Source organism: Mirounga angustirostris, unplaced genomic scaffold (assembly GCF_029215605.1).
Source record: "Mirounga angustirostris isolate CCGP_5_RB_7025 unplaced genomic scaffold, mMirAng1.0.hap1 SCAF_8, whole genome shotgun sequence".
Lineage (NCBI taxonomy): Eukaryota > Metazoa > Chordata > Mammalia > Carnivora > Phocidae > Mirounga > Mirounga angustirostris.
The window spans coordinates 94434397-94446993 of NW_026991716.1; the positions used below are offsets into that span (position 1 = coordinate 94434397).

General features: G+C 40.4%; 1 protein-coding gene across 1 annotated transcript in view; it reads left to right on the forward strand.

Annotated features, from left to right (window-relative positions):
- LOC123836491 (uncharacterized) overlaps positions 1 to 12067 on the forward strand; it is a 55869-nt gene extending 43802 nt beyond the window's left edge. The window contains exons 14-19 of the mRNA XM_064597967.1: positions 266 to 466; positions 1443 to 1564; positions 3326 to 3554; positions 7086 to 7288; positions 9529 to 9684; positions 11913 to 12067. Of these exons, the coding sequence (XP_064454037.1) occupies positions 266 to 466; positions 1443 to 1564; positions 3326 to 3554; positions 7086 to 7288; positions 9529 to 9684; positions 11913 to 12036 (1035 nt within the window). The 3' untranslated portion in view covers positions 12037 to 12067. The remainder of the gene's footprint in view (positions 1 to 265; positions 467 to 1442; positions 1565 to 3325; positions 3555 to 7085; positions 7289 to 9528; positions 9685 to 11912) is intronic.
- Positions 12068 to 12597: the final 530 nt, after the last annotated feature.

Genomic DNA, 12597 nt, shown 5'->3' on the forward strand with positions numbered 1-12597 from the left:
TTTGTGGAGAGCAGAGGAAGAGGGGACACAGGCAAAACTAGTGTTCCTTCCTTTGCCCTCCCTACCTCTGTGGGTTTACTAATGACCCTTGGGTTGCCCTGGTGCTGCAGCTGCCTGCACCAGGCTGGTACCCGGAGGGTCTGAGCCATCTCTCTCCTGCTGATGCTCCAGGGCTTTCCAAAGCATGGGGGATGGGAGGCTCACCTCTCTTTGCTGGAGCCTAGGGCTGCCTCTGCTGTTCCCTGACTATAAACCTTATTTGCAGCTTCTTGACTGTTACTTTGAAGCCTACCAGCACGTTCTGGACCCTGAGGAGAGGTTTGCCTTAGCACAAGTGATCACTGACATCATGCACAGGCGCCCAAGGTTTGATTTCAGCCACCCTTACTTCATTAAGGCCTACCGAGATGAATGCACCTGTCTGAGGCTTCACTTGCAGCTCGTGAGGGGCATCCTCAATCAGCACGTAAGTACAATTGGATTTTAAAATATTACATGCGAGGGCGCCTGGGTGGCTCAGTTGGTTAAGCGACTGCCTTCGGCTCAGGTCATGATCCTGGAGTCCTGGGATCGAGTCCCGCATTGGGCTCCCTGCTCAGCAGGGAGTCTGCTTCTCCCTCTGACCCTCCCCCTCTGATGCTCTCTCTCTCTGTCTCTCATTCTCGCTCTCAAATAAATAAATAAAATCTTTAAAAAAAAATAAAAAAAATAAAAAATAAAAAATAAAATATTACATGCGAGAAGACAATGGAAAACCCAGGCCAGAACTGAAAAGTGTTTTCCTTTCACTGCGCATTCAGAATCCAGGTTTTCTAGGGCAGCATGTACAGCATGTTTATTTGTAAGCTCATTTGCATCGTTGAATTCCAAGCATAACTATGGTCTTTAAAGGAAGTTTCCAACCCTAATTACATTTAATGGTCCACAAAAAATAAAAAACTTATTTTCACTAGATGATCGAGTTTATTGGTATTGAAAGGAGGATGAAACATACCCCTTTACAAGCCATTAATGTATAAAGTTATGTTTATTATTTTTTTGTGGCTATTTTTAGGACACTGAAGGAAAAAATTACGTGTATGTCCTCTGGGGGAAAAGCTAGGGGCAGGAAGTAAGCAGGAGATAGACTGTTGCAGTGCATTTACCTTAGACCTGGTTAGAAGTTTTCCCTTGTAGTCCATTATTTGACAGAAAGAAGTTTTCCTATGCCTCTTAATATTGTCTGAATTTGGTCGCCTTTGCTTTTATTGGCTGACCCTTGGCTCAGACTGAGAGACAGTGTGTCTTCGTGTAAATGGATCCTCAAAACCGTGTCTGGGTGAAAATTAGTCAAATAATGAAGGGACACAAAGGACGGCTGTTCTTCTCATACTAGGGCTCATAATTCACATCCATGGGCAAGTTTAACTTTTCTAATTTTAACTTTTATGTTACATTTTTAGATAGAGTGTCAGCGGGAGTATGTCCAGAGGCTTTGGCAGGAAGGCCGTCCGGATGATAGCAGTAACTTTGGGCTTCCCCTTAACATAATTTGCAAACAACTTGTTTCCATCAACAATAGCTGGTATGGTGGCATTGTCTTCAGACATTTTACATTTAATCTTTTAAGTTAAGGTATGGTGTTAAGTTTAAATACTCCTCTATAAAGTACCTCTCAAGTATTTGGGAAGATGAGTGAAGTAGATATAAAAGCCCCAGAAGAGGGATTTTCTTGCATACTCAGTATCCATTTGCTTTGTAAGTAATAAAGAATAGGAGGCTAGAATTAAAGTTATACCACCAGGTGTAGAATCTGTATTCTCTTGAGAAGTTCTATTAAAAAAAAAAAAAAGCAGTTACTCTTAAAATGCCATCAGAGGGTTTAATCAGAGGTGCCACATAAGCCAATGTATATGACACTCGGATGTGCTTAAAAGTTTCTTAAGAAATCTATTTATTCTAGTAAGTGTCACCAAAAAGGTTTCTGCAGACTCACCTTGTGACCCTACCCCTTTAAGGAACAAATTAAATTTCCCGAGATCACTCAGAGAAGGTTCATACTTTAAGTCACCCCCTTGACATGTAGTTTGAACCCCCATTCCTTCCCAGCCTTTAAGGGTAGTGAGGGAATCGGCAAGTGGGTGACAAGCCCCAGGCTTGTCTTCAAATGGGTAGAGAAATTGTCCAGCTCCTTTCAACATGTAACAAGTATCTGTTGAGCAGCTATAGGCCCCAGGTACTGTGCTAGGAGGTGAGGACACAGTTGTGAACAACAGAGGCATGGCCCTGCACTCCTGTCAAGTGCACACTTTCAGTAGGACATTGCCACACTGGCTATGAAATCCTCTTGGGGACCAGCAGGATGCCATGGGATTTCCTAGCTTACATTTAACCTTATCCCTTGAGAAAGAGCCCTGGGAGTTCCAGGCACAAGACAGCATGTTCTCCACAGACCTTTTTCAGGACTGATTTCTTCACTGTAATAAGCTTGAGACATCAGCTGTGTGTGTGTGCGGCTGACTATGTATGGCCAGACTCCACTGTTCAGGAAATGGTTTTTTGGCAGAACATGCTAGGATTATATGGATACCAAGACCTGACAGAATAGTCTCAAAAGCAAATGTTATTTGCTTGATGAGATTCCTTTCTAACCTTAGGGTTGTATTTTTTAAGATTTAGAACAAAGAAAAACCCATTTGCCTAGGTTTAAGAAGTTATTTATGCTCTTTAGTTCGATGTAGGTAGAAAAAGGCCCTTGACTTGTGCTGTATCCTCTCTTTTCAAAGGAATACCGACAGACAAGCATTTTCTCATTTCTGGTCTCATCCATTTATAAAATAGAACATTCTTATGGCAAACATGAATGATTCTAGCAGTTGTGTACAGAGTTTAAAATTTGTCTCTGTTTATTACCATTTTTTGGGAAAAGGATAAAGACTCAGGGAAAAAATAGAAACCAATCATGGAAATTATTTGTTTAATATTTTTATTTTTAAGTTATATTTTCAATTTTAAGTTATTTTGTTTTCAAATATTTGACTAAATGCCAATTATTGGAATGCTTACAGGTTTGCCATATACAGTTTAAGAATCAGATTGGACTTTTAGGAATAAACTCTTACAGCTTCCAATTTTAAAGGGGTTCATGTTAAAGCAAAGAGCATGTTGTATAATCTGGTGGAGTCTGGATGGCCTCTTTGGCCCCTTTGAACTCCTAGTTTTTTATAATGCCCTGGATTATAGCAGCTGTTTTATTGGTTTTAAAAAATGAAAAATTCAAATATCTTTTGAAATAGATTAAGTTCTTCATTGTGTAAAATTGTCACTGATGGATTCTCTTTTTAAGCCCAGCTTTGAAAAACATTTATCTGCTGGAGTTCCACCCTTCCCTGGGTCTCGCATCACTCATCCCCCAATCCCTTGAGTACCTCCTCCGGGAGGCCCGCCACACCTGCAGACCCACATCCGTCAGCAGCCTCACCTTGCTGGAGAGACGTGTGCTGCAGCTGGCCCTGGATGTGTGGCTCACACCAGCCAGGCCCGAGTCCTGGTACAGCACTCAGCTCCAGAGAGATGTAGGTTCTCTGAAGAGGGTTGGGGAGGGGGCGTTCCTTGGCAAAGAGAATGTTTCCACCCAGATGTTACTACTTAGCTTTATTTTTCTGTTTGGCTCTGTTCCTCCCCTGTTTGGCCAGAGACAGATCATAGTCCTAGGCCTTGCCAACATTTTTATGTAATTCTTTTTTCATTTTTGGTTAAAGTTTCCTCTTTATCAGGATACTGCTACAATTAGAAGGGAGATGGGTATGTGGTATGTGGGTAATAGGTATGTGGGAAATGTTTTTTGGCTTATTTTACATATAAATATATATATAATATATATATATTTTGGGCGCCTGGGTGGCTCAGTTGGTTAAGCGACTGCCTTTGGCTCAGGTCATGATCCTGGAGTCCCGGGATCGAGTCCCGCATCAGGCTCCCTGCTCGGCGGGGGGTCTGCTTCTCCCTCTGACCCTCCCTCCTCTCATGTGCTCTCTCTCTCATTCTCTCTCAAATAAATAAATAAAATCTTAAAAATATATATATATATATTTTAACAACATACATTTTTAATTAAAGTTATATATTTTATTTCCACTGAGACTCTTCCTGAAATTCCCTCTTTTTGTCCTGAGCTGAGATCTGGTAGAGGAGAGAGAGGGCTAAGTGAGGAGTCAGGGACCTGGACTCAAGTTCAGCCCTGCCATTAATTTCCTGTGTGACTCTAACAGGTCTCTTAGCCTCTCTGAGCTTCCCTTTCCTATTTTCTAACATTATGTTTGTGTATTTGAGGGGAGGGGGGTGGAAGTGAGCTTGATGGTCTCTAAAGCCCATTTCAACTCTAATGTCCTATGGCTCAAACTGTGGCCTAATGATTTACATGGTATTTGTAGTTAGATTTTAATTCTTTCCTTTTTCTGTTAAGGCTATCACAGTTGAGCCTGGGGTTCCAATTTGACCTTACTCTGTGTGGGTACATGCTGAATGATGAAGAAACTTTCAAGGGCCCCAGCTGCCAAAAATATCCCTTCCATGTGTCTGCCTTGGCCTCCTATTCCCTCTTGCCCAAACTAAAATTTTATTTTACTTTAATTAGTTTTAAATTGATCAAAATAATAAGAATTTTAGCAAAAGAAGAAAGCAAAAAAAAAAAAAAATTACCCTAAATATAATCACTCAAATGCATTCACAATAATTATTTTTTCTGAATTCAAGTCTTCTTCAAATGCATGTTTTACATAGTTATAATCATATCCTTCATATCCTATCCCCTGTTTTCCTCAGTTAACATTGTATTATATATTTTTCCATATTGCTAACTAGTCTTTATACTCAACCTTTATGAGTATAATTCCCTTAAGGGATGAATCATAACTTATCCAACTATTTCCCTATTGTTGGACATTCAAGTAGTTCCTAATTTTTCATTATTATTTAAAATGTTATGAGGTACATCTCCATGCTTACAGATTTTTCCATATTTTAAATCAATTCCTTTCAATACATTCTTAGAAGTGGAATTACTGAAACAAAATTTAAGTCTTTGGATGCAAGTTGGCATATTGAAATGCCACCAATAATTTATAAGAGTATCAATTGTACTACATTGTACAGTATTAGGTATAAGTATATAATGTCTATATATATTTATATAAAAATAAATAAATCTCTCTCTGTATATAACAGTTGGCATTGCACTGTTAATTTTCATTTCCTTGGTATTTGTTGAGACTAAATATCCTCCTAAATGTCTTGTTACAAGCTGTATTTTTTGTGACTCTTCTGTTCTTTCCCTTTATCTCTTAGAATCCTAATGCCATTCCTATCCACTTACATGAGCTCTCTTAAATGAAAACTTTAACCCTTTTGTCTACCATATTTTCTGCAATATTTCTCCCAATTTGTCTTTTTATTTTTTAACTTTATTTTCATATAGTAAAATCTGTTGATCTTTTTCTTTGTGATTTCTTCTATCTTCCTAAATCCAGAAAGCAAATCTTTTCCCACATGTCTTATGTCTTACTTTTTTATAATTTCTTAAGGCTTTGATTTCATTTTAAAAATATTTAACTTCTTTAGTATTCTACCTGGAGAGAGAGAGAGAGAGAGAGAGAGAGGAGGGTATGAAGTGTGGCTCAAAATTGAATTTTTTCCAAAATTACCAGTCATGTATCTTACTACCACTTATTGCAGATTCTTTTCACATTGTATTATGGTACCAGATCTTTTAAATGTACTTTAAATTCTCTTATAACTCATAGTGAATATTTAAGATACTTGTCTAGTTTCCCATTGATGCCATGCCAGTTTTAATTATTCTTATTTTCAAAATGTGTTCAAATTTGTAGCCAGAAATGATAAATCCTCAGATTAACCTTTTGTATTAGGCCGAAAAATGGGGCAGGTATTGCCCTCAGAAGACATGCAGAAATTAGTTTAATACATTTCTTTATCATTTGGAAGACTTCAAGGATCGAGAAATTGCATCTTCGAGTAGAACAAGCCTGTGTAGATAAGTGGACAGATAAGGGAGCTTGTGCACCCCCAGGGAGCCAAGCCAGGAAAGGCAGATGCGGGGGAGGCCCCAAACTGGGTCCTTGCTGGGAGTAAGTGAAAGGATAGCAGAGATGTCAGAGCAGAGGAGCTGACCGTGGCAGGAAGGAGTTAAAGAACAATGAGGTTATTTAAAAAATTGCCCAGGGCTGGCTCTTCCATGAGGAGCACTATAAAGGCAGTTTAGCATACTGTAAAACTACTGAACTTGGAATTAGGAAGCATAAGTTTACCCTTGGTACTGCTGTGTGACCTTGGAAAGTTTCAGTGTTGCTTCAGATTTCTCACCGATGAAATGGAAATCATGGCGTCCGTGATTCCTATTTCATGGGGATCTTGTGAAGATAGAAATGAGGTAATGTATGTGAAAACACAGGTGCCTGGGTGGCTCAGTCGTTAAGCGTCTGCCTTCGGCTCAGGTCATGATCCCAGGGTCCTGGGATCGAGTCCCACACTGGGCTTCCTGCTCGGCGGGAAGCCTGCTTCTCCCTCTCCCACTCCCCCTGCTTGTGTTCCTGCTCTCGCTGTCTCTCTCTGTGTCAAATAAATAAATAAAATCTTTAAAAAAAAAAATGTATGTGAAAACACTTTGAAATTTTGAAACTGCAGTTAGAAGAGTTTATAGGAAATTATTATTATTATTGGCCTCTAAAATACTTGGAAAATATCAGGGACTTCTTCTATTCTTTATTTTGGCTTAAAATATTTATAATAATGATAACAGCAAATACTATGTACCAGGCACTTTTGTATGTATTAACTCACTTAACTCTCTCAACAATCCTATTAGGTAATTTTTATCTACTTGTTCCTCTTAGCTACTGTGACTATTCTTATCCCCCCTTTACAGATGAGGAAAATGAGAGATAGCAAAATTTCACAGTTTATAAGCAGCAGAGCTAGGACTTGAACCCAGGAAATCTGGATCCAGAGGCTGTGCCACCGAGACTGTTTTTCTTAATATGTGAACTTTCTTTTTTTTAGATTTTAAAAAGTGCTTTGTTTTCTTTCAGCTGTTTTCAGCTAAAGTAATGGGAGATCCCTTTCTCCTAGAAGAGATAGGTCTGCTCGCACTCAAGACTGCAGCAGACAAAGGAGAGAACCAAAGCCAAGATTCTCCTGTGCTGCTCCTGGAGACATTTTCCAAACTTCTAGAACTTCTGACCCTCCGCCACCGGCTGATAGAAATGAGTCTGGAGAGTGTACATTTAGCTCGGTCAGTAGGGGGACTGAGGATCCAGATGGGGGAGAACAGACCACAGGTTTCCCTGTCTACAAGTCTTGTTCCCTCTGTGCCCCAGGGCAGCCAGAGTGAGCTTTCTAACTGGCTGAAATGACCACCTTGCTCCCTTGTTCCGTCTTCACACAAGCCTCCCTATGTGCCTCTCTGACCACTCAGCGAGGCTAGGCCCTCCTCTTGGCACCCGGGCTTCCTCTCCATTCGGTACATTACCTTTCAGTTAAATGCTTGATACTGGTTTATCAGTTTTCCTGCTGGTGTCAGCTCACTGATTGCAAAAACACTGTCCATGTTGTTTCCTGTGGTGTCCCATCACCTGGTATGAGGCCTGACCTACACGGTCGCTCTGAATATTTACTGGATTTGCTCTTAACTATGATGAAGTTGAATAGCAGAGCAGAAGCAGTAGAGGACTAGAGAGAGGAGGGGAGGAGTCAGTGACAGTATTCAGGCCTGACAGAGGTTTGGAAGGCTCAACAGGTAGGGAGAGACAGAGAGGTTTTAGGTATGAATGTGAGGTGATGGGAAGACATCCAAGTGGACATGTTCTAGAAGCAGGAAAGCTGTGGAATTAAAGGGTCAGTTGCAAATATGTATGAGTTCTGTTATGTTCTAGTCCTCATGAGAGTTGCCCTAAAGACCTAAAGGGCCCAATCATCTACCACCAACCATTACCGAGAGTCTGCTATGGTTAGGGTCTGTCCTGGGGACTTGATGTGTATTCATTCATTTAATTTCCAGAATATCCTTAAGAGGATCCTTACTAATATTTTACCAGCAAGGAAGTAGAGGCTCAGAAGGTTAAGTTATTTGCCTAAGATCACATAACTAGAAAGTAGTAGAAGCAGAATTCAAACTGAGTTAAGATATTTATTAACTTTTATGATACTACCTCCCCATAATTTTTGATCCTTGTTCTCAGGGAGCTCATTAAAAGTTAGTTCTACTACAGTTTAATATATTTTAGTCATACAACCAAAATACTATGGGAACTCAGAAAATGGAGCATTTCATTCTCTGTAAGTGGATCAAGGGAAGCTTCATAAAAGAGGCACTGTTGAGGGATGAACTGTGTTCCCTGACAGGTTTATATGTTCAAGTCCTAATCCCCAGTGCCTCAAAATGTGATCCCATTTGAAGGTAGGGTCTTTACAGAGGAATGGAATGATTAGGGTGGGCCCTCATCCAATATGACTGGTGTTCTTAGGAGGAAACTTGGACATAGATACACCAGAAGAAAGATGATGGGAAGACACAGGCAGAAGACGGCCATCTATAAGCCAAGGAGAGAGGCCTGGAATGGATCCTTCCCTCATGGCCCTCAGAAGGAACCAACCCTACCAACACCTTGATCCCAGACTTCTAGGCTCCAGAACTGTGAGACAAATCTCTGTTTATGGTACTTTGTTACAGGAGCCTAGCAAACTAACAGAGGTGCCATTTGAATTCAGCCTTAATGTACCAACTTCTCAAAATGGAGAAATGTGTTAGAGAATGTGGGTGTGAGAGGAGGGGTGGTGGGAAGACATTCTAGACTCTTAAGGCTGAAATGCCAGAGGGGCGTCTGAATGGAGCCTTGCTCCAAGCCATGTAAATGTGAGATCAGAGCTCAGATTTGGGACAAGACAGAGATAGGGCCACAGGTTCTTATAATAGGGGGTGATCATTAGGGTTCAGGGTTGGAAGATGAACACCCCAAGGAGGGGACAGAGAAGATAAGAAGAAGACCAGGTTTGGAACCCCAGGAAATACTAGGATTTGAAAATAAAGAGGAAGAGAAGCCAGTGAAGACTGAGAGATAGTGGTCATGAGGCAGAAACATGGAGATCCTGGATCCAAGAGAACAAAGATGTTCCTCAAAGAGAGGATGAGGCCAGCTGCAAAGAGCTCTGAGAGAAAATAGCCTTGTATTGAAAGCAGTATTGGTGACCCCATGAGCACTCTGAGGACAAAAGCCAACTTGCAGGAAATGAGAGTTGAGGAAGTACCCAAGCACATCTCCTACTTTAACTTCTATATTTAACTGTCTGTCATAATGTAGAGTGGATGCAAGACCTTTGTGACTCATTCACTTTATACTGGACTTGGCTTACTCTTGTTTTGACTTTTGCTTTTGTGCTTATTCAGATTTTTTGGGTTTTCTTACCACTTACTTTTCTTTTAGTGGAAAATAATAGTAAATGCTCTTGGTTCTTTATCTACCCCCCCCCTTTTAGTCTCTATAAGGAATTGGCATGGGAGATGGGTTTTGAAGAGTTCCATTTGTATCTGAGACCTGTTCACTTTGAATTTGCACCACTCAAAGAAAAAGTGGACCGTCCATATCCTGTCTTTATCACCTCTCTACTGAAGGACAGTGATCAAGTGGACAGGTGAGCCTTGAAAAGTTCAAAGTAAAAATAATGTAGTGGTAGAATGAACAGCCAGTGAAAAATAATTTCTATCACCACTGGACACACAAATACAATTTTATATCTGAATTCCCTCTCTTATATTCTATCTGCCATGATGCCATTTCTTTTTTTCTTTTTCTTTTTCTTTCTTTCTTTTTTTACTTTACTAAGGGTGGGGGAGAGATCTCAATGAAGGGGGATAATTGAATTTAAAAACGCTGATTAATGGAACAATTGGATCAGAGAGCTCAAGTGAGATAGAATCACAGGCTCAGCCACTGCCCAGGTTGACCGTGTTGCTTCTGGGTAGAAAGGGGTATGAGGGTTTGTCTCATAGGGCAAGAACCATGGATCAGAAGTCCAGATCGCTTCACCCACTTCCCCTAGGACGAGGAAGAAGTCAGTCAAATTTTTTGAGCCCCTGTTTCCTTGAAACTCTAATATAATGTATGAATTTAACGTGTATGGCAATATCTCAGTCACTCTTTGGTTGGCAGCAGCAGAAGCAGACTCAAAGCAGTAAAACTTCTTCATGCCCCATAGGTTCAGCCCATTGCTGGAAAGAAAACACTCTTACTAGTAACAGATCATGAGTCTACTTAGTCAGGGAAAGGAATCTTTTTCCTCTGTGCAGAGTCAGTCTTTGTTGTGTGCTGAGGAGAAACTTCTGTCTCCCTCTTCTTTCCTTCTCTTCTAGTCTGCCCTTCCCCTGAGGGTCCAAGCTCTGTCCCTGGAGATTCCTGGTACTGGCCCCACCCCAAGGAAAGCAAAGATGACTCCAAGGAGGAAAAATCCCCTTTGTTTTGCTAGTGTGGATCAGTGCTCAAAATGTAACTTTGATGTGTTAATATGTTAAAGGACTCCTCTCTTCTCCAAAGAGACCATGGGCTGAAATGGAGAAGGTTAGGATGATAGAATATGGTATCCCAGAATTTCTCAACCTTGGCATTATTGAAATTTGGGGCTGGATAACCCTTTCTTCTAGGGGGCTGTCCTGTGCAGCAGAGGTTGTTTATCAGCATCCCTGACCACTACCTCCCAGATGCCAGTAATAGGCCTTCTCCTCCCCGATTGTAACAATCACAAATGTCTCCAGACATTGCCAAATGTCCCCCGGAGGCAAAATATTTCCTGCTCTATCCTGTCGCACTAGCTAAACCAAAAAGAGAATTTATCATAAGGATATAGAGATGTCTCACAGAAACTGAAGGCAGGAAGTATGATTGGGCCTCAGATGAGGCTAGTTAGGTCTCCAGCCTGGAGCCAAGCTATGCTCTGGCTCTTCAAGGCCTCCTGCTGGAGCTGGTATTCTGCACTGATGTAAAATAGGGCATATTTTTGTTTAACTGGAATCAACCAATCAGCACAAAGTGCCCAAATGATCTGTGACCTGGTCAAGCCATGATTGATTCTCCCAACAATGATCCAACAATCCTGTAAGATCTGGGGAGCGTTCTGAATTACCAGGGGGAAGGTTTATGCATCCAAGGGTCTTGTCTCTTGAGTTTGCATTTATTTTATGTATGTTAATTCCTTAAAGTTGCCACTTTGGAGTGCTGTTATAACAACAACATATATCAAACATGAGCATAGTGGCTTACATTTTAAAAAGCACATTCATGCATATTATCCCATTTAATATTTGCCTTAACCCTATGAGATAGGTGATATCTCCCATTTACAGATGAAGAAACCAAGATTCATAGATATTAAATTACTTGACATTTTCGTAAGTATGGACAAAGGACTATATCCCAAGGCATAAACATGGTTGCAAAGAACATTTAAATAATTATTGGGGCAATGGAAGAGAGAAAGAACTGGACAGCTTTTAGGGAGTGGATAAAAGGGTTTGAGTCAGTGAAGAGCCTGAGGACATGAGGTCAAAGGTACAAAGAGAAACAGGATAAAACAGTGGAATGGTGATCAAGAGAAAAAGAATTTGGAGTCAGTGGTCACCACAAGGAAACTGCAAGGAGATCAAGTCCAATAAGGATTAAGAAGACCCCAGAGCCCTTCAGTCTTTGGGCAGAAATATCAAGTCCTTTTTTTTTTTTTTTTAGAAATATCAAGTCTTGTGTAGCATCTGCACTTGATATTATTGCTGATGTCTCAGAGCTGATCACATATGGTTTGGTCCCATCAGAATGGGCATCTCTTGACTAACGCCATGGTACAACAGAACAATGTCATGTTTCTTCTTGCAGATATTCTCCTACTACTCTTGTCTTAGCCATCTCTGAGGTGGATGATAACCAGGTTGGCAAGTTTAGCTTTTATACAAAGGAAGCCATCCTTAAGGTAAATTTTTTTTTTTTTAAAGAAAACTAAAGTAAAATTAAGCAATTTGCTCATGTATTTCTTTACAAATCATCATATTTAATTCATACATTTGGCTCCCATGTAGAAGAAAAGCTTCCAACTTCATAAATAATGATGATAGCCTTGTCTTATTTGTTGTGCATATTGGTCTGGTTTGAAACATAGAGCCTGCAACACCCTTGCAATAACTTCTGTTAGGTTTTAAAAGGAAGCACTTGTAGTGAACCATCTTTGTACCAAGTTTTTAAAACATGCACCTATTATTGGAGCTTTTATCTGATCTTCTTAAACTTGGTACTGTTATTTTCCCTTTCCACTCAGATGAATCTCTTTGCTTCTGTGTGTGTATGTATAGGTTTGTATTTGTGTTTTTTTTTATTTTTTAAATTTATTTATATATGTATTTTTAAGATCTTATTTACTTGAGCGAGAGTCGGAAAAAGCACGAGCAGGGGGAAGGACAGAGGGAGAGGGACAAGCAGACTCCCTGCTGAGTGTGGAGCCCACTTCGGGACTCAATCCCAGGACCCTGAGATCATGACCTGAGCTGAAGTCCAATGCTTAACTGAC